Here is a 27,318-nt window from a genome sequence, read left to right on the forward strand (position 1 = left end):
ACTGGCTGTGTGGATAACAAGAGGAGTGAATAATGAGAGAGTAAGGGAAATAATCAAGGTTATAAAAATATGAATGATATATAAAAAAAAAAGACTGCAATTATATGGCTTTCTAATGAGAAAAACAAACGATTATATGGTCAGAAGAGTGATGGCAATGGAAGTAGATGGGAAGAGAAGTAGAGGGAGGCAATAAGGTAATAGACGGATATGGTAAGAATGACTTCAGTGAGAAAGATTAACTGGGAAAGAATTCCAGGACAGGACTTAATGGAGAAGACTCGTCGGAAACGTCGATTCCACGTAAGTGGAAAAAGACGGAGAAAAAAGAATAATATAAAAAAATAATTCGATTAGTCTGTAATTAAAGATACAATATTATAATTCTGCAAACGATAAGAACTTATTGCTTTAACATGCAAACTTAATATCACTTTTATTCGGTTTTTAAATTTTGAGTGAAGGTCGCGTCAATGACAGAATTGGAAATGCACTCACTAAAGTCTATAAATGACTGCTTTGTCGCGTTGGATTATATGATATTAACATTGTTCACGTGATCATAAACTAATACAACGAAAACTGATTTACGAATGTAATATGCAAATAGACGAGTCAGATTAGTAAATTAATACATATGATGCCAAATTATATCAAGATATATTAAGTTTAAATAATGTTCTTCCCTATGTTTCAGTTTTTGCTATCTCCCAAACTCGCATCATCATTACAGGTATTCTCCGATTATTGGCAGGCCATTTGCCGCAAACTGAAGGTTACATGCAACACTGTCTTCAGCTAACCCAACTCTCTCTCTCTCCTACCACCATACATTCTAGCACATCCTTCCTCATACAGTTCCTTTTCAACCAATGACCCAACTACAATAGTTTCTTTTCCTCCTTGAAATTACGTCTAAACTTGCTGCCCCATGAAACTGCACGTGTCGCACATTAGGTCGAGTTGGTCCTGTTCTCACGTGACGTCATGCATTTATTCGCAACCTCAGTTGGAGCACGGAGAAAATAAAATCAACGAGACCACAAATCTTGTTTTCCTCTCTGTTGTTGCACAGAGAACCTCGAGTCTCGCATACATCTCTCCAGTCTAGTTAAACGCCAGGAGTCATCAGGTGAGTGCAGTTGCTATCCATGTTATATTTAAATGCTACTTCCTTTATCCTTTCAAACGAGTGTAACTTCAATGACTTTTAAAGAATGAACGTGAATAGTGTGAAATGTATAGGCCGACTAATACGACTTTAACAAATGGTACTCAGTAGAATGAATTTCAACAATTCTGCAAATTGTTATTAAAGACACAATATTACATTACATTCTCTAGGAAAGACTGACGAGGAAACGGTCTTAAGTGTAAACAACCGATTTGGCTGGGGTCCGGATATGTGTTACGGGAGACCAAAGTAGGAGACACGTATTTTGGCGTTTGGGCCCATACGCAGAAATTTCCCAAATACGGGGCACCAAAGTGGCCCTACATGCGATAACGAGGAAGAGAATGACGTTGCTTGTACACAACCGATTTGGCTGGGGTCCGGATGTGTGTTACGGGAGACCAAAGTAGGAGACACGTATTTTGGCGTTTGGGTCCATAAGCAGAAATTTCCGAAATACGGGGCCCCAAAGTGGCCCTACATACTATAACTAGGAAGCGAATGACGTTACTTGTATACAACCGATTGGCTGGGATCCGGATATGTGTTACGGAAGACCAAAATAGGAGACACGTATTTTGGCGTTTGGGCCCATACGCAGAAATTTCCGAAATACGGGGCCCCAAAGTGACCCTACATGCTGTAACTAGGAAGCGAATGACGTTATTTATATACAACCGATTTGGCTGGGGTCCGGATATGTGTTACGGGTGTTATAGGAGACACGTATTTTGGCGTTTGGGCCCATACGCAGAAATTTCCGAAATACGGGCCCCCAAGGTGGCCCTACATGATATAACTAGGAAGCGAATGACGTTACTTGTATACAACCGATTTGGCTGGGGTCCGGATATGTGTTACGGGAGACCAAGGTAGGAGACTCGTATTTTGGAGTTTGGGCCCATACGAAGAAATTTCCGAAATACAGGGCCCCAAAGTGGCCCTATATGCTATAACTAGGAAGCGAATGACGTTACTTGTACTGTGGCTGGGGTCCGTATATTGTTACAGGAGACCAAAGTAGGAGACACGTATTTTGGCGTTTGGGCCCATACGCAGAAATTTCCGAAATACGGGCCCCCAAAGTGGCCCTACATGATATAACTAGGAAGCGAATGACGTTAATTGTATACAACCGATTTGGCTGGGGTCCGGATATGTGTTACGGGAGACCGAAGTAGGAGACACGTATTTTGGCAATTGGGCCCATACGCAGAAATTTCCGAAATACGGGGCTCCAAAATGGCCCTACATGTTATAACTAGGAAGCGAATGACATTACTTGTATACAACCGATTTGGCTGGGGTCCGGATATGTGTTACGGGAGACCAAGGTAGGAGACACGTAATTTGGCGTTTGGGCCCATACGCAGAAATTTCCGAAATACGGGGCCGCAAAGTGCCATATATACCATAACTAGGAAGCGAATGGCGTTACTGATGCAGAATGTTGGCATGGGATGGAATATGTTATAATATATCCAAAGGTATGAGACTTGTGTTTGTTGTTGTGGGGGGCCGCGGTGGCTCAGTGCTAGAGCGTTCACCTCTGGTGCATGGGGTCTCGGGTTCAAACCCTGCTCCCGCCATGTGAACTTTGTGGTGCACAAACACCGTGTGCGTGGGTTTTCTCGGGGTTCTCCCATTTCCTCCCACTTTCTTCATTCCACCATTTCATTCATTTTTCATAATCACCGTCTCCTTTAGCCTAACCGGCATAACCGTGGGACGTAAAACTCAAAGATTTCATTTCATTTTTTGTGTTTGTTGTTAGGTCCCACAAAAAGGAATGTACAGGGTCCGATAGTGGTAGATTTTCAATAAGGCCATGAAGTTGGCGTATGTGGTACCCATGCAATTCTGAACAGATGTTCAGCTGGAACCAGCCGTCGAGGGGGATCTGCTGACCAGGAGGGTCTCAACGGAGCGAAAGAATGTTTGCGTTTTTCGCTTGTATTTCTATGGCTAGGATGTGTGGAAACTGGGCGGTACACTTTTGTGCAAGAGAGTGAACATTAATATTTAATCGATACGGCGTGTGCTGTCAGGAAACCGGGCACAGTGGCGGAAGTAAAGTTTGCCGCCCTGTTAGGTTTTGTCGGAAGATAAACTACATGTCTTCGACTTGAGCTTATAATAGCCATATCCGGATCCCATCAAACCGGTTGTGTAAAAGTAACGTCATTCGCTTCCTAGTTATAGCATGTAGGGCCACTTTGGGGTCCCGAATTTCGGAAATTTCTGCGTATGGGCCCAAACGCCAAAATACGTGTCTCCAGTTTGGTCTTCCGTAACACATATCCGGACCACAGCCAAATCGGTTGTGTAAAAGTAACGTCATTCGCTTCCTAGTTATAGCATGTAGGGCCACTTTGGGGCCCCGTATTTCGGAAATTTCTGCGTATGGGCCCAAACGTCAAAATACGTGTCTCCTACTTTGGTCTTCCGTAACACATATCCCGACCCCAACCAAATCGGTTGTGTACAAGTAACGTCATTCGCTTCCTAGTTATAGCATGTAATGCCACTTTGGGGCCCCGTATTTCGGAAATTTCTGCGTATGGGCCCAAACGCCAAAATACGTGTCTCCTACTTTGGTCTCCCGTAACACATATCCGGACCCCAGTCAAATCGGTTGTGTACAAGTAACGTCATTCGCTTCCTACTTATAGCATGTAGGGGCACTTTGAGGCCCCGTATTTCGGAAATTTCTGCGTATGGGCCCAAACGCCAAAATGCGTGTCTCCTACTTTGGTCTCCCGTAACACATATCCGGACCCCAGCCAAATCGGTTGTGTACAAGTAACGTCATTCGCTTCCTAGTTATAGCATGTAGGGCCACTTTGGAGCCCCGTATTTCGGAAATTTCTGCGTATGGGCCCAAACGCCAAAATACGTGTCTCCTACTTTGGTCTCCCGTAACGCATATCCCTACCCCAGCCAAATCGGTTGTTTACACTTAAGACCGTTTCCTCGTGAGTTTTTAATATTTTTCGGAGTGGATGTCCTGTATAAAGCCTTAAAAAAACTTCTTGATTTTCATAAAGGCTTACTGACTGGAACGTTTTGTTTCGAAGGAATGCCAACAAACAATCACTCTTTAGCGTTCACCCCTGAAGCTCGGTCCCGGGTTCGATCCCAGCACCCGCCAAGTGAACCTTGTGGTGGACAAACACCGTGTGCGTAGGTTTCCTCAGGGTTCTCCCGTTTCCTCCCACTTTCTTCATTCCACCATTTCATTCATTACTCATCATCACCGTCTCCTTTAGCCTCACCGGCATAAACGTGGGCCATAAAACTTAAAGATTTCATTTTTCGATTACAATCGTTCCACAGCCTGAATATTATATTCCAAATAAATATAATTATTATTATTTATATAATATTCTGTTGTTAGTAAATAAATTAAATTAGAATAAAATATTGAATATTTTGTACTTCAAACTATTGGGGACACGCGTCCCACTCGTCCCCCCCCCCCCCCGCCAGAGACGCCCGTGGTCTGATGAAGCCAAAGCGTTAGTTGAAGAAACTGTCAGACGTATGTAGATTTTTAAATGTGAATATATTGTTTTACTCAGCAGATTGTTTGTTTGTGTTTAATTGTATACCAAGCAAAGCTTCTACTTATGGAAAATATTACCCATCTTCAGTTTAATCAGGGTTGTATTTTGGAATCACCTTTTCATGAATACTTCAGGTTATGTAGAGATGATGAGAAATCTATTTGTGTTTTAGTGTAAATTATTTCACAGATAAACACATCATCAGTTACCCAATTTTACATTTTATTAAATATTTCACAAGTTTAAACTGTACATTTAAATTATATCTCCCACAATCACCCCATATTAAAATTTAATTTAAAATTATATCCATGGTTCAACATAAAATTTTACCTACATTCAAAACTTTTCGTTTTTCGTAACTTTTGACTCAATTGGCCAATTCAAGTTCACTGCCTTAAATAAACAGTAATAAATACTATCTGAAATCAGCTCATTGATTTGGTTATTGTAAACGAAATATACCTTCTTTATAGAACTAACTTTTGAACTCCCTCTTGACTACAGCGGACTCTTTTTAATTCGAACTTGGATAATTCGAACAAAAGTTTATTCCTCTTGAAAACTGCATTAAAAACAATGATAAAAATTGTGGGTAAATCGTACTTTTGAACCTCCTGTTTGGATAATTCGAAGTATTTACACTGAAAAATTTGAAGTGTTCGACAGATTGCAAACAGAACAATACAATTTCAACTGGCCTTTGTTTATCTGTTATTTTATCCAGAGGTTACCATAGGAAAGGGAAAGCTTTGTTTGTTTATACCACCTCCACTGAACTCCCTCCCGGTATAGAGAATCCAGCAAAAGGTGGTTATGCATCTCTCCTCAATAACTTGGAAGTAAGTGTCCATCCCTTCTGTAGAAGTGTGAACGACCTTGAACCCTGTCCTCAACTTGTAAATGGCATGTAAGAACGATACATTTGTCCAGTTCCTTTTAACTTAACTAAAAGCAGTGACACAAAGGTAAGCAGATTCGTTTGAGATCTATTGGTGTGCATTATGCACAATGTCGAAGCCAGCGCGTATTCCAATTCCTTAGGAAAATTTGTTGCTTTAAAGATAAGATGCATTGCATGTTAATTAGTGTTCATAAACAGTATTGTTATTTTGTTCTATTTATTTTATTTAAAAAAAAATGTGTGTTTTTGGTTAATTCGAATTTTCTCCGTGTCCCCTTCGACTTCGAATTAAAGAGATTCCACTGTATATGGTTAGCGTACACACCTTTGTTGTGGGAGACCTGGGTTCGATTCTCATTGGGAGCTCACGTGGTTCGGAGCCCAGGTTAAGCTGTAGGTCCATGTCTCATACAGCTTAGATGATGGAAGGTGCGCTAAACCCAAATCGAACCGAACTAAAAAGAAGGAACTTTTTAAATGTAACTGTGAAAAGAGAGTTGGAAAACAAATATGATTTGACTCATAAATTTCTGTTTCAGCAAACATGGGAATCATTTTATTTGTGGTGTGTGGCTGGTTTGTTGGCACAACAAGATCTAATTCATATCATCCGAGAGCACTCCGACAAGAGAGACAAGCTGGAGGGCCCAATTTGGAATCTCTGTTTAAGGAAGTACTTGACACACCAAACTCCAGGAAGGATCAACAACGCGCGCCTCAAGCACCTGTTCCATCCAATGGAAACAATACACTAGATTGTGAATGCGTACCTTATTATCTATGCCAAAATAATACTGTAACTACACCCGAAGCAGGTTTGATAGATATCATGTACAGTATATTCAGCTTTTATTTTATTAAGATAGTGGTTCTTTTTTTAGCTAAAGCTAACAATACGTACAACAATATTAATTTAATCATTTTACTGCTGTAAATGGAAAGTTCAGAACTTATACGCATCATAATAATGAGGAATGTATAACGTTTACACTTTAAAATCTTCCTAAAAATTTCACCCAATTTTAACAAATTCCTCCCTAGCGCATCCAATTCTCAGAACATGTTTACATAAAAAAAAATATAATCTTTAAATGACCTTGATGAAAAAATTAACAGAAAATGCCTATTACATTTAAACCAGTAAAATGATGTATGCTACGACGGGTTATTTATGTACATAGAAATAATGAAACTGATTTGTGTAAAGAACACAAAGAAATAGTTTTTGTAATAGTATATGTTCTCAGCCAGAGGCGGATATGCATCATTAGGGGTGCGTGGCCGCTTTTTCCCCACAAGGGCCGGCCACTAGCATTTCAATGTCGCAAATCAAGCTGCACTGTTTTCTTTCTACAGTAAGTCAATAGTATTAACAATTAAAAGCTTATATATTTCATCAGTATATAACTTTGAATTGTTCAAAGTATTACATTTAGTTCAAGGAGTACGTACACTATATTACAAAATTAGCAGATGTTTTAGTATACTACTTTTAGATACTACTGTATCTATTACCTTTTCATTGCAAACATTCCTTAACAAATCTCTTTCAATAGGCATCAACATAAATGTCTCCAAATGTTCCTGAGACATGGTACTGCTTAACCTGTTTTTAATGTATTTCAGTTTTGAAAAACTTTTTTTCATACGTTACCTTAGTTACGGGTAAAGTCAATAGAAATTTGTAGACTAGTATCAAACCTGGATAAGCATTACTGTATAAATTACAGCTCTGAAAAATTGAAAAAAGCACATTGGAAAACTTTTTCAACACGTTTTGCACTCGCATTCCTTCTGAAGAAATGTATTTTCTTCTAATTTTGAATCACTTGTGCCATCAGCACAATCAATCGTTTCTTTCCGGTTGCACTCATCAAGACTGCTTTTCGAGAATTCCCACTTCCTTGCAAATCTAAGGAAAGACTTTTATAGAATCTTTGGAAACTTCTGTACTGAATTTTTCCAGAAGGAAAGTAAGTTTATCAGAAGCCGTGTCCGGAAGTTCTCTTATTTGGTTGAAGTTTCTAGGGTCTAAATAATCCTTAATGTAGCTTGTTTCTAGAATTTTGAAGAAATACTCGAAATTACTGTATCCAATATTGTGTTGAATGATTCGATGCAGTACCTGGTCACTGGATCAGAAACAGCTTCATCTTCACATTCATAGGGAAACATTCTTTTCCACCTCCGAGGGCAAGTTGTCGACAGGTCAGTAGAAACAAAGAAATTACGTTCTAATTCTTCAAATTTATTATTGGCCCATTCTGCAAGTCTTAACGCTGCCTGTTAAGTATATCTAATACCACAGAAAACATTCCAGCTTGAGAGACTTCTTTCAAAATATCTTCTTTAATAAGTGTGTTGATAGTATCCAAAACGTAATTCACCGTGTTTTTTTGAAAGTTATGTGACCACCACCCTCATACTTCCTCGTACATTACTTAGTTTACTGTTCTCGATTACCTTCTCTAAATTATTTTTAAGCAGAAGGTAAACTTTGTTTCATAAAAAAAAAAAAAATAGTATCCAAAAAGTTCCCATGATCTGTAGCTGTGTTTTCCAATCTATAGATGGCTTCATTTTCTTTTCCTCTGTGACACCTCTTTTGCCAATGAGTTTCAGCACTTCGACAACTTGATGCATTACCTGTCTGTTCTTCTCAACCCCATGCCGTAAGCGTCGGTGGACTACCGATGGGCAACTAGCGACATCTCGCCAAACATTGGCGGTCCCGCAGCTACGATCCGCGATGACCCCACTTCCGTTTTGAAAATTATACCACCAGAGGCAGAGACGCGACGAAACGCCAATGAACCACAAAATTACTCTCCCAAAATATGTTAAATCGCCTATATGCGTGATTTGTTTACATTAAGATGAATCTAAAAAAAACAATTAAAAAAAGTACCCCCAAGTGGGCGCAACCCACCAACTTTATGATTACTGGGAGTGTGTTCTTCGGACTTTGTCACGGAGGCAATGGAGAAAATCTCGCTTGTAGAAGGATCAATCTTTGGGGTTTTCTTATCTGGCCAATCAGTGTGCTCCTTTAACCATGTATATTCGGCGATAACAGTTTGGGATCAGATAAAATGCGTTCGCCATGCAATTTTATAACAAAATTACGCGCGTCTATTTATTTCACAGTTCTCCCACATTTACTTTATAATGATCGGCGACAGTTGCCATCTGAATTCATACAATTACACGCACTCATCTCAAGAATTTTCACTTCATGATGTAGAGGCAGGGGTTACTCTTGACCCCCGAGCTCACTTTACGAACAATTTGTCAGGAAAAAATAATATATAATAATAACCGCATGCACATGATTGGCGATAGTTCGTGTTGGTCCCTTCACGATTCTCCGCGACGAATCGAAGAAGCGCGGACCAAAATGAAGTCCTCGCTGGTACGCGGTGGTAACTTCATCACCTCGACTCCAGATATCTGTTTCGACTCGATGAAACAATGTTGCTTGTAGCACACTAGTGGCAATCCTTCGACGATTCGCTATATCGACGATCGACATTTACCGGCAAGTGGGCCACAAGGTGTTGGCGACGTTTACGACATGGGGAAACTGATATTGCCGTTGTTTTATCTGTCCATGAGAAAGTAGTTTCTTAACGCTATGTTCTCTTTTGTTAGATACGTAAGCATCCACCTGGTTTGAATATTTTGGAAGACTCCTGTTCTCTTACTCGCTGATAAATGTGTTTAGTGTTACGTTCGTCACGAACAGAACCTTTAAGAAACGTGTTTGTTCAATCTGTAGAATAAGCTGTGCGCACACTGCAAAAAAGACACACACATTTTGAGAAGGACAATGTGACAGCCAAGCCCTGGCGGTGCCATCTGCTCGTTTATAAGCAAATTCAGGATCAAAGAGTATGCTTTATTTTGGTTGATTGGGATGTAATTCAAAAACTTCAGGATATCGTCTTGTTGTGGACTTACGAAAGAGTTCGCTGCTCTGTTCCCTGCTGCATCACGCTTTGCAATGTTTTCACTGACTTCGGAATCGGCATTATTAGAACTGGAGCTTTTCTGTTCATTTTCTTCTTTGACAGCAACAATCGTAGCTCATGGTGAAAACGCACTAATTACAATATTCATGAAACTACAGTTTTCCTGTTCATTTTCTACTCTGACAGAAGCATTCGTAGCAGATGAGGTAGGATCGCTAACTTTAATACTGTATTCAGTCTCTTGGCAGTCAGTAGTTGATAGTCTTGTAGATTTGGAGGCACTAAATAGGTTTTTACAGGCATTAGCATCTGCTTCTAATAGCTTTGCCTTCTTTCCACGACGCCCCATTGATTTTTGCGATTTAAAGCTTAGTCCATTCAGTTCGAAATTTTCTTGGGGTCGCACCGGGCGCCACCCGGTAGCCCTATGTTCTCCCGGTATCCGCCCATGTTCTCAGCTCGTGGCTATATAGCAAATATTGTGTATTTTTATGTATACTTCAAACTTTATGTATATACGGAAAATATTATACTTTAAATGTTCTGTAAATGCGCTGATTTGCAGTAACAAAATTACGCAGGTCATTTCAGGGTTAATTTGAAAAACACAGTGTTTCAAAACTGACAAAGAGGTACATCTAATTTACGTATTTGCATTGTAGATATTTAAAACCGATTAAATAATTCAACTTGACATAGTACATTACAATAGCAATACTTAAGAATGTCTTGTATAAGTTGCTAGCCAAGGAGTCAGCTCTTAATCTGAACTGAAATTATGTCCAACTTTCTTCGAGACTTCTTGGTTCCAACTATACACACCTACCACTCAAACCTTGGGCAGGTTGACAGTAGGATCAGATTTGACAGCGCAAGAGTGACAACATGGCTGGCTCTTTGAAATAAACAGATGCGCAACCATGATGTCAATCTTTAGCTGTCAAGTCTAATCCTACTGACTCGAATTGCAACGATGTCTAATTTTCAAGGTAAAACGCTCATAACGCTATCACTCATTCAAGCGTCCAACGAGTATGTCAGAACATCGCCGCCGGCAACGTGTTAGCGCCTCGCCATTAGCATGAAATTGAGCGTACAGGGAGTAGGCAGTTGATCTTTCGGTCCTTGTGATGCCACTCAAGAAAAAAATGTTCTTTTCTGAAGACAAATTAGATCTAAAACTTTTAACTTATGGAATAGAAGAAGAAAACAAGAACCTTTATTCCATGTATTATTTCAGCTTCCCTTTGTGTGCCTGTAGAAGCCCTAAATATTCACTTCGATAAAAACGATTTTATTTACCTTTTCGAAATACAATATCTTAGTACCTTAATATATTAGTATTTTCATCTCACAAAAACAGATAGCAAATAACTTAAAAAGATTCTATGTTTTAGAAATTTTTTTTATAGAATTCTGACAATCAAATATATGAAATCTACTAATACGAAAGTGTTAAGAAAAAATTTAAATAACTTACATTAACACAGGAAAAAGAACTAAGTTCAACCATCAAAACGTAAACTAAAAGTCAAATTCACCTATTAAATTATAACGCATATGAAAATAATTCTAACAGTTCAAAATTTTACGCAACCTTTAAACACAGTAATAACTGAGTCACTTGATAAAAGTTCAGCCTGTTGTTCATTATTACTGTTTCAATTTGTGTAACACAGTGGTATCCGGTTAACCAGCCTCTCGGTTAATGAACAATTAGGCTTACAAACAAGTTATTGTGAACAATTTGTTCCCTCGGCTTATGAATAATATTTTAAGATACGAATGCACACATACGCTTGTACTGACAATTCTATGAACCTAGTATAATGCTTTTGCGTGTTTCCCATAAACATTATCTGTCAGAGTTCTGTTTCAAAAACTAAACTAACCCTCATATGGTTTTATTTCATTTCGTGTTATTGATTTGTCTTTCTGAACTTGGACATTAAGAAAATATAAAAAGAAATACTGAGAGCTTCGAAATGTGGTGTTGGAGGAAGATAAAGAAGATAAAATGAACAGAGAGAGTAACAAATGAAGATATTTTGAAACTGATAGAAAAGAAGAGGGCGTCTTCATAGGAAGGACAATTGGATTCGACATATCTTGCGAAGAAATTGTCTTCTTCATACCGCCATAGAAGGAAAGATGGAAGGGAAGCGAGGAATAGGAAGAAGAACACAACTGATCGATGAATTGAAAAATAAAAGAAAATATTGGGAGTTAAAAGAGGAAGCTGAAGATATTTTCTATAGTTTCCACCAATATTAAGGCACTTATCGCATCGTACAATAAACTTCTGAATACCATCCTAATAAAAGTCTACCGCCTGATTTGACAACCAGTGCAACACGGCCGTTTTGACTTCATCATCACTAATTTAACCGTTGAGTTACAATTTCATACAGAACGCTTCTTGAAACTTTACGACGAAATCGTAAAAGCGTCTGTTCTCTTTCACGTTAACTTTCTGCACAGTCTTCAGTGATAACAGCTCGCCCACTTTGTTCCTCATCGTGAACATTCATGCAGCCATCTTTAAAAGCTCTAACCCATTTCTGCACCATTCCATCTCTCGTAATGTTTTCTCCATAAATATCACAAATCTGGCAATGAATTTCAGTCTTTTTCACCCCTTTAACAGTAAGAAAACGAATCACAGCGCGTATTTCACAGTCGATGGGATTCTCAATCGGCGGAGGTATTTTAACTACTCACAAACAAAGGTATACACAGTCAAATGTTTCGTAATGGCCTCAGTGGCTTGCCAACAGATGTATGGGATGCCGACTAAACCGCTGCAGCCGCTGAGTTTCAGAATGGTACTTGTTACGGGAAAAAAAAAAGAAAAAAAAACTCCTCCTATAATGAAGATACAATTTCCTACAAACGTAATATGCTATGGGTAATTCACGTTGTGGAAGAATTTGTTGTAAACGACCATCAGTTTGTTTCCAACCAAGTTTCGCAAACTTTTCGACTATATTATTTCTATTATGCAGTATTCTTCGTAATTGCAATGCCCGGTTTCGGACAACCATACATTCAAATTACGTGTGAAAATTTGTGAATTCCAATTTTGCTGAAAAACAGACGTTTAAACAGAAAGCTTTGAACATGCGAAATTTTTAAATGCCAAGCTATTATCTTGGAAAGTGCTGCGTTTATAAAGGATTTGTTTCTGATAAAATGTGATGGTATTGTCTTTTATTCTTATTTAATCAGTACTAGTTGCATTCAATTTTAAAAACAATTTAGTTTTTGTGATATGATAGCTGTGTTTATTTGTAAACAGAAAAAAAAGAAAAAAAAAACGAACTTCAAAACTTTACCTGTCATAGTTATTTCACTTGTTTCCTTGACAGTCAGAGAAAACATAATTGCAGGGAACTAGCACCACTGCGACCCCTAAAGGAACTAGCCTCTATTTGCTTGTCTGTGCTATTTGAGAAGGCGCAAGGCGCTAAGATCGTAGCCGGCGAGCAGTGACAACTCAGACTTTCACCCTCGCGCAACTGCCAAGCCAATTTAAAAATAGCCGTTCCATTCTCTTTAGCACACTTTACCTTTTTCCGTTTCAGCTATTTTATTCATTCATTTATTTTGTAACTGACACATGCAATGCACTCACTGAACGCTTTTACTTTCAGTGTACAAGAATATCCATGTGAGAGCTATTTAGATGTTTGTTGTCAGAAACCACTTGACCAGCCCATTACTCCAGCTCCAAAAATTCGTTTGGGTTGCGGCAAGAGAAATCCTGAAGGTGTTGGACTCCGAATAACAAGACAAGACAACGAAGCCCAGTTCGGTGAATTCCCATGGATGGTGGCACTGTTGCAAGAAGAAACAACGGATAATGAACAAGTTTCGAATGTATATCAATGTGGAGGTGCCCTCATTCATCCACAAGTTGTGCTTACAGCTGCTCACTGTGTCGTAGGGTAAGATTTATTTAATGACAAAATTTTCAATCGTAGTCACTAATGCAAATCATGAAAACTGCCCTGTCTTTTATCCATATTATTATTATTATTATTATTATTATTATTATTATTATTATTATTATTATTATTATTATTATTATTATTATTATTATTATTATTATTATTATTATTTGTCTTGTTTAAAAATAATCGATAAACTTTGGCAATCAGATGTTTATCAAGAAGAATGTGAATGCTCAGAAAAGTACATTGATATAGCAAAGCGTACCATTGAGACCACGATCCAGGAACACCAGATGATAAGAATGAAGATACAATTGTTTCAGGTCTATCAAAATAAGTCAACTACACCAACCACAAGATTAAAGAAGTAACAGTGTTTCTCAAATCTTCAACTCTTATTGAAGGAAACGACTTCCAATCGTCTTACATCAGATGAAAAATCGAACTTTAAACTTGGATAAGTGTTGATTGGACAAATAGTGGGACAGAATTGAAAATAAATAAATAAATAAATAAATAATAATTTTAAAAAGTATTCACTTTTCCAAAAGCAAATATAAGGTTTTCAAAAAAGTCTGTAAAAATTTGGAGATAACCTGGTTTGTCTTCAGTATTCAAATTGATCTGGCAGCAGAATAATGATACAACATCAGAAACGTAGACAGAGTTGTTAACATGAAAAGACAACTGTCATAAATTTTTAGAGTATAAAATAGTTTGTAATTCCCACAATTACATAGAGTTACATTTTTCCCTTCATTTTGTATAGATGTTATATGTTGTTTATAAAATGATCTTCACGACAAAAAAAAAAAAAAAAGGCTTATCCTTGGTTCATGCTTTTAAAAAAAAGTAAAAATTTGCAGTTTTTTCACCAAGGAATCTCTACAAGAATTCTTTTCTACAAAAACAACAAGTTTATCGAGAGGCTAGTTGTTCAATTTTCCATTCAAGAACTCCTGCACCTAAGGAACAAGATGTTTTCATGATGTAATAAGGTTTTCATGTGGGTTACTTCACCCGCTGAGAAAGGTTAACAGTTTAGGTGACTATAACCGTTCAGATAAGCACTTAAAGACCCAGTAAATAAGGTAGATCCATAATACCATGTTCTATATAATTTTGAGAGTCACGTTAGATTTGAATTCATATCAAAAGAAAAATTTATTAATGAAAATATGTTATTCACTAACTAATTGTGAAACAATATGTTCCTAATGCGTACTTTGTGTGAAACTTACATAAAATGGTACTGTTTGTTTATTTAAAATGATTTTCGTTTATATTCAATTATTATATTATAACACTGACCTTTTATCTTCTTCAAGGAAAAATCCGGAAGAACTGAAGATTAGAGCGGGAGAATGGGACACCCAAACTACGAAAGAACTGTTCCCTTTTCAGGACATGCATGTGGTAAATGTATCTGTTCATGACAAATATTACGCAGCAGCTCTATATAACGATGTAGCTCTTCTTTTCCTTGACCAACCCGTAGATCTGGCTGAAAATGTGGATGTTGTTTGTCTACCAAAACAGGACGAAATATTTGATCACAGTCGTTGTTTTGCAAGTGGGTGGGGTAAGGATGTCTTTGGTAAGTGTGGCCATTGTTTCTTCAATTCGTAATTAATATATAACAGAGTTATCACTTTATTTTCTCAGCTTGTTACAAATAATAAATAAATAAATAAATAATAATAATAATAATAATAATAATAATAATAATAATAATAATAATAATAATAATAATAATAATAATAATAATAATAATAATAATAATAAATGTTAGGCATAAATATGAACCAAGATTTTGCAAGTTTTCTTGTGGGACAATATTGAAACTGGGCTATCATATTTTGCACTCTTCAAAAACTTTCTTTACAATTTTCATTATCGCAAATGTTCCGTTTCTGTGGTTTACAACTCTCACCAAAAATAAGCTCATTACATATTTTTCCTCACGTACGTATTTTCTACTTATTTTTTCCTATAAAACAAACGAACGAAATTTCACGAAGCTTCTGAATTTCACAGTATTATTTCACAACTGTTCAGTGAGCGTTACTACATCATTCTAGAATCTAAAAAAATTACACTTTCGAATGTAGGTCAATTTTCCAATTTCGTTATAAATCAATCGGCTTTTATCTCCTACTAAATTCTCAATCACTCTAGTATTTCTAACAGTTCAACCACTCTATTGCTTCCAAGTTATTTTTGATCCTACAGAGTAAAACTACGGTACCGTTAAGATTGAATTTCCTTTCAGTTGTTTCCAGCAATCGTGCAGTACCGCTTCCACAAGCTTTCAATATCTAGAAGAAATAAAACCTGCATCTTTCTTCATAAATACTTGTGAATTATGACAACTAAATTTACCGATATTTTACGAATTCCATGTTTCTCATTCTTCAAGCAGTATTTTTCAGTTCCTTCAACAGCCCAATTGTATAGCTAATGTAAATTATATCCCGTGCTATTTAGCATATTCCGTCGAAATTCATTTCCTTCTCATGCCGGTCCTATTTTATTACATTGTCTTGCGCAACGCCAGGGAAATTTTAAAAATGCACACTGAAAACCATCCATCAAAAATACAATCGAAAGCTCGTTAATTTTTCCTAAATACCTCAAAAAAAATTATACGATACAAAAGTTAAGTTTCACAATGCAATTTCTTTTTTCTTCCTGTTATTATTATTGATACCAATGAAATTTTGCACCTGTGCCTAATCATATAGTAAATAAGAACAATCTGATCAAATCCTTGCACTTTGACCATGGTTATTAACATTAACGAAACCGATAGGTGTAAATGGGTTCTACTGGTTTTCGGTTGTTCTATTTTCTCTGGGTGTAAAACCGAATGAGATTTTTTGAAAAGCTTCTGGAATCGAAATTGATATTGAAGTGAAAGTGAAATTACAGAGGAAAGAGATAAAGGTTTTGTAACAAAACTGCTATAGGGTACTCTCAAGTTATTATCTCACATTTGTTCAACATCGTTTGCAGCTTTTAATGATCTTCAGCTAACGATATTTATACATGATGATGTCAAAATGTATTTCGGTTCTCTTTCCGAAACAATTATGTTTTTCGGTTTTGTGAATAGGAATGATATGTCAAAATGTATTTTGGTTCTCGTATATTTAAGTTCCAGGACCTGAACCCAAAACATTTTCGGTTCCATTACCATTAACAACCCTAGCTTTTAAGAGTAAATTTATCAATAACTTCAGAACTAATTCGAGTAGTTATCTGACATAAAGACAACGTAATTTTCTCCATGATAAGGGAAACAATGAAAAGATGAACTTTAGTTGTCAACTACATATGAATTTACTAATTACTTCTTGACTTTTATTTTATTTCCTGGTTTTCCCATTTACTCAGTTAAAGTAGCGTATTCAGAATGCATGGTTCGTACAGGATAGAGCTCGGAACGCCATACAATTACGGTTGCTAAACTTTTAACTGCAGTTGAGTTCATCCTTTGGGTACTACCCCAAGGAAGGATTATTATCACTATCTTTGACCACTGAATTGGATTTTGTGTAAGGTCAACTCTATGAACTTGTGGTGACTTCTGTATGTTCTCAATGATATACAGTCAATTCTTATAAACATCTGGCCAAGTTCAAGCGTTTATATCCTTAGCCTGGAGGAGCACAGTCATTGTTCCTCGAATTGATTACCGTCTTATCTATTCCGACAGTATTATTGGGTGCAATACTAAGACAAAGGAACACATACACGAGTTGGAAAGTACAGACAACCTAGATTTACCAAGCGAAAGAATGATGTAATTTGACAGCCACGAACAAATCTAAAGAAACTTGTCAACTATCCAGAGAAAACAGTGACATCAATAAATTTTCCTAAATCTACTTGGTAGACTGCAAGGTGATTTGCACGAATTTCGTCCTCCTTTGATACTAGTAGCTTCATTTGCAACGCTTTCGCAAACGCATGAATGCATGATATTGATGCATTGTCTTTAGTGACGAACTCACAGTTTGTCCGAACAAAAAAAAAAACTACTTTCGTGTCGCAGAGAAGCCTCACTAAGATATTTTGGTCTTTGGACTATGCTCATTTAACCTATATAGGATAAGTTCAGACAACAGTTTAAACGTTTAATGAGACTATTGAAATAGAAAAACATAATGCTGGCTTATCTTTAATGAAACAGTATTATATTGATGTAAATTTCTATGGATTTTTGAAAGCTCGAGAAGTACGCAGGAAGATGTAATGTCTTCGCTTTGCTCGGCCTCACTTTTTTTAAAAAAAAAATTCTAATGAATAATTTAAAGATAATGAAAAATTTAGAAAGTAAAAGAGATCGTATCTGTAAAATGTATTACATAATGGTTGTTTTCAAAACGTTTCGTACATTGCAGACATCTGAGTTGACAATTCCGATGTCATAAAATGCACAAACAGTTCTTAGTATATTTAATAGAATTTTGCAGATGTCTGGCTAGTTTTTTATTATTATAATTTTCTTGATTTATTTTCTTCGTTTTCCTGAAGTTATTCACTGAATTAAAAAAAAAAAAAAACTTTTAAGGTCGCGAAAAGTGTTTCCCAACATCTGCTTTCCGCTGAAACATCAAACATAAATATTTAAGTCAAGCTATAGCTATCTCCATCATTATACAGCAAGCCATACCGCCAAATAGCCACGCTAGAAGCAATGCGATTGTGTATGAAAGAATTACTCCAGTTCTATAAAATCTCACTGTTAATGTCAAATATAATCATATTCTGACAGCTTTTTCTTAGTGCTGCACTGTATTTGGAAATGGTCGTATTCTACACGATGCTTGCCAACTTTTTCTATCAGGTTTAAATGATGTTTGCTCAAAACTGATGTTCGCATGAGTAAGTTATGTACTTGTGGTGCTCATTTTATAGGTAAGGAAGGACAGTATGCAGTTATTCTGAAGAAGGTTGAACTTCCTGTTGTACCACATAATCAGTGCCAAGAAGCTCTACAAAAAACACGTCTTGGAGCTCTATTTAAGCTTCACGAAAGTTTCATTTGTGCAGGTGGTGAACCAGAGCAGGACACATGCACGGTAAGATAGATCATTAAAATATTTACATGTAAGAATAGAAAGGCTCAAGCTAAGAAAAACTGTTATGGACAAATAGTCCGGGTGCCAAACGGGAAAAATACGGGTATCCTTTGTTTGTGGTATGGCAAACGTTTTATGATTGAATTTGATAGTTTAGTATGTGTGGATTTCGAAATCGCTTGATGTCACTTTGTTACCCTTGGGCAAATTTAAATATTTAAGATGGCGTCCAATATGGCGGATTAAATGTACATATTAAAATATAAAGTAATTTCCATAAATAAGGTGTCATTTTCTGTTTTCAGAATCGAGAAATGAAGAAACGGTGTTAATAAAGAACAACAATGATATTATGAGTATATATCTCCCTACTTTATATTGAATAGTTTAATAGCATATAGTTTTATGGTATGTCATATGGAAGTGGATTAACAAATGCTGGACTGTGCATTGGCGGTGTGAAGCAGATGTTAAACAGGGAAATGTTTCCTCAAAACAAGCAAGCTTTATAGCTTCTTACTGACGAAATTTTACTTCCAATAATTGATGATGCTGAGGTAACAAATTTTGAATATATGGCGACAGATTTGGAGAAGAAGAGTAGGCAAAGTCCCACTACTGGCTTGTGCGTTTATTGCCTTATTAACCCTGTTTTATTGATGATGCTACTTGTGAGGGAGAAAGAAGCAGATTGGTATCTATGCATTTGGTGTATATCTGAAATGTTGTCTTACTTTGCCGCTGATGGTCACTGGAACTATTTGCGATATGCTATAACGTATCTTAGGTTTATGGAAAGAATGCCTTGAACACTTCTTGAGTGGAGAACATGTTATGAGGCACACCAATAGCTTGTGGAATGGTATATGGTCTGATATAGGATATGGGTATGGTGAAAGAGGAAGTTCCTTAAGAGGCATAGCAATAAATTGTGTCCCTCTGAAACGATGGTCTTTGATGAAAATAAGCCAACTACGAACGACCTATGCAATCTGAGAAACAATGCCAGACCGAAGGAGACGTTGTATCAGAAAGAAGAGAGCAAAGGATTGATTGATTGATTTTGAGTTTTACGTCCCGTTCAGCAGCGAGGCTATATGAGACGTGGACCTACTGATTAACGTGGAATCCGAACCACATGAGCTCCCGCCGGGAATCGAACCCGGGTCTCCCACGCCAAAGGCGCGTACGCTAACCGCTTAGCCACGGAGGAGCTCTAAGAGAGCAAAGGAAATCGTGGTTCTGAATACAGGAAAAAATTGGCAAGAAAGTTAGATAGTGCATACAGACTTCAAGTCCAGTAGATTACCGTGAGAAATTACTAAATATTGTATCCGGAAAAATAGCATCCCACGAGGCAAATGTAGACAATGCTTACGAAATAGGAAAATCTGTGGTCTCCAAATTTGAGCAAAGTTTGCCAGATGAATTTTATGCACCTCTTCATAGAGGCGTTATCAAAATCAGTGAAGGGACAAAAAGTACCGGCTGTAAAACTTCTGTTGCAATAGACACTACGTTACTATATTTTAAGGTTGTAGCCCTTCAGATATACAAAGAAATAAACATGCTCGACGTATTAAAATATGAACTTGGTACAGCACTTCCATCGATATTTACAGATGATGGCCGTTCGAGAAACTAAAGGCAAATCTATTTTAGTCTAAAACGGCCATACCTATTTCAGCCAGAGTTTGTAGCAAACCTTCATTGATTGTTATTGATGGTTGTGCATATCTGTGAGTAGTGAACTGGCCAGTGAGAAGAACTGTTAGATATTTCTTGAAAACTTCTGTGATAGATCATTAGACATTTGCTATAAAAGTAGGCGTCAACTTAATTTTCGACAGATATTACGAATACAGTATTAAATCATTCGCGAGGGCTGCTCGAGGGAGCTAAAAAGGTTTATTTTGAAAAAGGTAGCGCCACTTCCTGCACAAAAGCAATCTTAAGGTATAGTGGCAGTAAGGAGCAGCTGATTCAATTTTAACCAGAGATGTTGCCAACAAAGTGGCAAGGTTGTGCCTAGGAAACACACTCATCATTACCAACCAGGATCCAATACTCTTTCACATAAAATGTGGTATTATCGTAGACTAAATCGATTTACAAACCTTTCGTGAAGAGACAGATATCATAATGACGCAACAATTGATTATACAAGTGAGAGAAAGAGGTAATCACATAATCCATGTTATTTGTGACGACACTAATGTATTTGTCCTTATCCTCTATTATTACTACAAACTCTCTACGTCAAATCAAATGTACATGATGTCATTAAGAGAAGCAAGAGATGCAGTTGACATAAAGGCTACAGTTGAAAAACAGAATAATATAATTTTAAGTTTACCTGCAGCCCATCTCTTTTTTCGGAATGTGACACTGTTGCTAGCTATTATGGCATAAAATGTCTCAATGCTTGCTAAAACTTCAGAAATTAGGTCACACCGATAGTGATGTAACAGACGTAATAAAAGAAGCTACGAAGTTTGTCATTGCTTGTTATGGACTTAAATCTCTTGACATGACAGAGTGCAGAATAGCTCTGTGGGCGAGAAAAACTAGCCAGGCACAGCTGCTCCTCCATGCACAGCCTTCTCATCTATTCCACCAACAACTGAAAGTTTTGTAGAAAATGTTAAACGGCTCACTTTCAAGTAAGTTTGTAGTTGTCAGCAAGTGACGTGACTTTGCCATATATCAACCCTGTTTGTTTTGGATGGTTTAGAAACGAAGAAGACAAGCAGCTGATTCCTATTACCATTCCCAAAAGCACTACTATAGCTCCTGAAAACATTTTGGACATGACGAAGCGTTCCTGACGGTCCAGTAAACAATGCTTTACAATCAGATGCAACTGTAGGTCAAGTAATATTTCGTGCACCATTCTTTGTCACTGCATATACTCAGCACTCAGGAGATAGTTGTTGTAATCCACATACTTTGGAAGAACAAGAAAGAATGAGTAGTAGTAAAAATGATTTAGTGATCGAGGATTAATTAGTTATTGTTCAGGACATGTTAAAAATATAGCTGATGTGATAGAAGAATAGAATAATATTCAAGTTCTGTAAAATTATTCATTAGAAAGAAGAATCTAGCAAATATCTGGAAAATAAAGTTACATTTTAACACTGAATAGACTTCATTTTTAATTTTCGATCCTAAAAGCAGAAAATGACATCTTCTTTACACAAATCGCTTTATCTTTACAATATGCATATTTGATCCGCCATATTGGACACCATTTCTAATATTTAGATTTCTGTAGCTTTGTTTAAGAAATGGACTTCATTTTTTAATTCCTTGGCCCAGAAAACGTAGAAAATGACACATTGTTTACAGAAATCGCTTTACATTTACAATATACATTGATCCACCATATTGGACGCATCCTGAATATTTAGAGTTCTGTACCTTCGTTTAAGAAATGGACTTCATTTTTCAGTTCCTCGACCCAGAAAACATAGAAAATGACACCTTGTTTACAGAAATTGCTTTACATTTATAATATACACATTTATTCCGCCAACTTGAATATTTAAATTTGTCCAAGGGTGACAAAGTGGTATCAAGCGATTTCGAAATCCATACATATTAAATTATCAAAATCAATCATAAAACCTTTGCCATACCACAAAAAAAGGTTTTCTGTTACCCGGATTAAAAAGAACAACTAACGAACCTGTCTGAAGTCAAGATGGAAAGCAAAATGTCACCAGTTATTTTTTTATACGACGATACAAAAGAGAGAAAATGCTCTGGCTTGGGTGATTGCTATTTTTAGCTTGAAAAGAAAAAGATCACACTTAAAGGTTTAATTTTACACAAGGAGGCAAATTATTAAATTTTACTTATACGCTGCTTTCGCAGAATATTATGCCAATTTTCTTTATTTTTATTCTTTCCTGGTAATGGTTTGTTTATTTGTTGAATGCTAGGTCCCTTTTCAATACCGAGGCTATATGACACGTGGATATACAGTTTAAACTGCAATCCGAACCACCATTGTAATGCGTTTAAGTTTTTAATGCTTTCTTACCGGGAATAGGACCCGGAACCACGTACACCAAAGGAACACGCGCTAGCCATTAAACCAGCGGGAAGCGCTTTATTGGTAATATGTAAACAAAAATGCTTTTTATAAATCTGTGGTTTCACAGCCTCTATAACTCATATATATTTTCAGACTGTTTCTCAATGATTATTGATAAACTACAGAACTACCCTTAGCCACAGAAAAACATAACTGAATATTTTTTTTTAAAAAATATATATATATCAACTAACTTCAACAAAAGCGCTAAAAGGCAGAAGAAATAATAATAATAATAATAATAATAATAATAATAATAATAATAATAATAATAATAATAATAATAATAATAAAGTTCTTAAAACAGAAAAGAGTTCATTACTATTACCTATTAAAAAGACTTGAAGTCTGTGCCAAGCTAACAAATTAATGTCTCTTTAAAACTACCATCCAAACTAATTTTATATTAGGCATTAATTTGTTTAGATTGGTCCAGACTTTAACATTTTTATAGATAATAGTATTGGATTATTTTGTGATTTTTACCACTTTTGTTAAGTCAGTTAATATTATTTTTGAAGAAAAAAGTTTTATTTTCTCCTTTTAGTGCGTGTCTGAAGTCGCTATTTTAATTTTAAGTCTGTTTCATTTTCCCACTTTTTCGTTACCCGAGTAGTTTAGTTAGATACCCTAAAATGAAAGTAGGGCACTGATTTCTTATAAAATGAGTTAATCTACGAAACATGCGTGAACATATGTATATTTAAATCGGTCTACACACTGCGAAATTATACGTGAAACATACACACATTATTAACATTATCAGCTGTTGAGGAGTTTCATAGTTTATCTCCAAAGACTGTCATCAGATTCTAATAAAATTTATATGGAATCTGTGACAAAATATAGTCCTTGTCGAAGTTATAAATAACTATGTCGAAGTTATGCTTAAACATACAAATATTAAGTCGGTTAATTTTGGTTTTCACATTGCAATCGTTGAGAGGTTTTTAAGATCCAGCTTCCACGACTCATTACATCCTGATTAAATTTATATGGGACGATCGGGAAAGTACTGTTTAAAAGAAAGTTACGAATGATTGAAAACCTCCTCTTGTTTTTGAAGTCAGTTCATAAATACATCAACTCTAAACTGGTACCAATTTGTGTATTTCATTTCAGTTTATTCAATAAGCTATCCAATGCATCATTATGTCAGAATGAAAAGTACAATTCGTGTCCTTTAATCCATGACATTCTGTAACGTTTCCCTAATTACGTAAGAACAACATGAAGAGAATTCAGTTATTGTTACCAGTACTAAACTAGGATTGTGAAAGTCGAGCAAAAACGGGATGTAAGCAGTGATGGCTTCGCAATGACCTAACCATCCATCACCACACATAGTGTTAAATAATTTGGACAAAGCTGGCTACAAAAAGTAGCACGACGTCTGGGTTCCCCATGATCTGACTCAAAAACATTTACTCGATCGAATTTCTATCTGCAAATCTGTACTGAAACGCAATGAAACGGAATTAGAGCCATTTCTAAAGCGGTTGATCACAAATGATGAAAATTGAATAACCTACAACATGTGCGAAAAATACAGAAAATTACGAATATCGTGTCTGTGTATTTTCTCAGGGTTCTCCCGTTACCTCTCACATTCTCATTCCACTAATTATTTCATCATCATTAACTTTTATTTATCATTCGTCTCTTTTACCCTACAGAGCATAATCGTGGAACGTAAAACTAGAAATTTCATTCCATTTTCAACTAATGACATAAAACTAAACACCTTTACTTAGTTACTTTATATTTTTTAAGCATAAGAATATTTGCCCGCGACTTCGAAAAGAAACAATAAATAAAATAATTATTACGTGAGAATAATGTGATTTTTATCTCATATATTAACAAATATGAAAGGAAAAATTAACAGCACAATATGACCTATGATAAACGATTGTTTTTAACAAACTTTTTACATGATCAGTTCTTTCACCTAACCTCAACGCTGGAATTGTACCTTCCATATTTCCCCCCATTTTTGTATCGAAAGGAAAACTTTGATAAGAAATACAAATTCATTTACGTTACGTTGCGTAACAGTTCTTTTCATTGACGTTAGGTATAGAAAGACTACGCTCCGTACATTTAACTAGGTAATACGTAGTCAGCACATGATTGAATGCAACATCCCTCCTTCTGACCCTCTAATCGAAGTTTAATTTCGCTTATTTAGAGCACCTCCTTAGCCCTTGCAAGATGTCGGATCAATACTAACTATTCTGTGCTCTACTGAGAAATGAATTTAGAACAAAATACTTTACTGTCCGGGTACACAGAAGCAGCTTAGTTCATAATATAATACTTGTACATTATGTTGTACATTAAGAATTTAATAATGGATTTTTAAATTTAAAAAAAAACTTATTTTAATTATCTTTTTCAGGGTGACGGTGGGAGCCCGTTAGTATGCCCCCTGCGACACGACCCAAGTAGGTACGCACAGGCTGGCATTGTTGCATGGGGTATCAATTGTGGCGGAAGCGGGACACCTGGTGTGTACGTAAATGTGGGTCAATTCCGAAGTTGGATTGACCAACAGATGGTAGACAATGGACTTGATATCAATCTTTATACTTATCAGTGAATTAACAGAAGATGTGTCCATTTCGAACAAGTGATCATCAATAATTACTACCAAAAATGTTATATTTTGTAAACGAAATCATGCATCATTACTTTTGTAAAAATAAATAAAAATTAAATTAAAACTTTATTTTAGAAATTGTTAAAATCTCAATCTGTTCTTTCTTAATTAGTTGGCATGAAGTTTTCGAAACAACAAAGAAATTGATCATTTGATGGAATTCCTATGCGTTTATCTCATAACACTATCATTAAAGGCTTTTTTGTTTTTTTAACAAATTTATTCTTCTTGAAGTAACGTGTCAACTAAGTAGTGAACAAGTACACAAGTACGCAAGAACATGGTAGACTTTTACGAAAGCCATACAGGAACAACAACAAGAACGAAAGCGAAAATTTAGTTATTAACCTAAAATGTAGCCACTTAAAAAAAAAAAAAAAAAAAAAAAAAAAAAAAAAAAAAAAAAAAAAAAATTCGTAGGTATACACTTTTCTTCAGAAAGAAATAATATTTATATTACAGTAACAAAACCCTACGTGCTGTTGCCAAGAAATATATAGTCCAATATCCTAAGAATGATTTTGTCAATTTGAAAATGAAAAATCAAATCTATAAGAAGAGGCACACGGTGGCTCAGTGGTAGAGCGCTTACCTCTGGTGCGTAAGGTGCCTGGTTCGATTCCCGGGCAAGTAAGTTTGTGTTGAACATCTTGTCCATGGGTTTCCTAGGAGTACTTCCGTTTTCTCCCACGTTTTCATTCCAGCAATTATTCCATCATCATTCACTTGCCTTAATCATCCGTCTCTCTCAGCCTGAGGAGCATAACGTGGGACGTTAAACTTAATTTTACTTTTTTTATTACATAAAAAAGTAAAAGTGGGTGACTCATCATCGCTCAAGCCATTCTACCATATGCAGAAATACTTAAATTTGAAGATAACATTCGTTAAGGAATAAGGAAAGACTTTTGGAAATACTCATTCTAAGGGGAGTTCAAAATTTCCTCTAAGAATAGTGCATCTCACGAATCCCTGATGTTAGGGAAATGAAACTCAGCATATGAACTTTTCATTAAAAATAAGAGAATATGTTCAAGGGTTTTGGAGGGGGATTTATAAAATATTATAATTTCCTTTTGTTTAATCAGAAAGTTCTGAATGTCAGGAGCTTAAGTTTTAAATATGAAATTCGGTATATAGAGTTAAAATTAAAAATAAGGAAATATGTATTTAAGCGTTTGTGGTAATTCCATAGCAAAGAGGAAAAAGAGGCCATTTCCTTTATTTATTCACTTTATTCACTTTATTTATTCCTTTATTTTTAATTTTCCTTTATTTATTCACTAAGTGCAGAATATAAGGATTCACATAAGCTGGAAATGTAAAATTCGGTATATAAAATCTTGAATGAAACTAATGAAATACGTGTTTCAGTGTTTTCGAAAATTGCGCATCTAAGGGGGGAAACTTGGGTCATTTCTGTCATATACAAATTCGTCTTTCTTTATTGAGGAAGTGTCCAACGAGAGGATTTCTTAAACAGAAGATGTGAAATTCCATATACAAACTTCTAGCTAAAAATAAGAGAATACTAGTTTCGGCGTTTTCGAAAATTTCACTCCTAAGGGGAAAAAGGAGGTGTATCTCAATTAAATTCAAATTTCCTTTTATTTAATTCATGGTTTATTTAATTCATGGCACTTGGTTTATTTATTCATAAAGCGCCAAATGTGGAGATTTCTTAAGTTGGAGGCGATAAATTCGGTATATAAACTCTTATATAACAAGAAAATTAGGAAAACCAAAAATGGGTCAAAAGATTGCGATCTTGGCCAACAATTGGGTCTTGGGTTGAAACATATTGGGTCTTTTGATCCAAAAATAACGAGACACGTGTTTCAGTATTTAGGAAAATCTTACTTTTTAGAGGAAAGAAGGCGGTCTTTATTATAACATCCA

General features: G+C 36.1%; 2 protein-coding genes across 4 annotated transcripts in view; one reads left to right on the plus strand and one right to left on the minus strand.

Annotated features, from left to right (window-relative positions):
- The window catches only part of LOC145689537 (ectonucleoside triphosphate diphosphohydrolase 1-like), a 367,616-nt gene that overhangs the window by 277,747 nt on the left and 62,551 nt on the right, over nt 1-27,318 (minus strand). The window lies entirely within an intron of this gene.
- LOC145689529 (phenoloxidase-activating factor 2-like) lies at nt 551-25,441 on the plus strand. The gene is made up of 6 exons (XM_081763708.1): nt 551-1,132; nt 6,184-6,475; nt 13,269-13,562; nt 14,897-15,165; nt 18,492-18,655; nt 25,159-25,441. Exons 2-6 carry the CDS (start codon nt 6,189-6,191, stop codon nt 25,357-25,359), a joined length of 1,215 nt encoding a protein of 404 aa, XP_081619834.1. The 5' UTR covers nt 551-1,132; nt 6,184-6,188; the 3' UTR covers nt 25,360-25,441.

Source organism: Thermobia domestica, chromosome 1, assembly GCF_964235325.1.
Source record: "Thermobia domestica chromosome 1, izTheDome1.hap1.1, whole genome shotgun sequence".
NCBI lineage: Eukaryota > Metazoa > Arthropoda > Insecta > Zygentoma > Lepismatidae > Thermobia > Thermobia domestica.

What these genes read in the sequence shown, in the direction of transcription:
- LOC145689529 (XM_081763708.1), top strand. Translation starts at nt 6,189, where the DNA reads ATGGGAATCATTTTATTTGTGGTGTGTGGCTGGTTTGTTGGCACAACA. An exon ending in GTGGGGTAAGGATGTCTTTG is followed by an intron (nt 15,166 to 18,491) that starts GTAAGTGTGGCC and finishes CTCATTTTATAG; the next exon opens with GTAAGGAAGGACAGTATGCA. An exon ending in CAGAGCAGGACACATGCACG is followed by an intron (nt 18,656 to 25,158) that starts GTAAGATAGATC and finishes TATCTTTTTCAG; the next exon opens with GGTGACGGTGGGAGCCCGTT.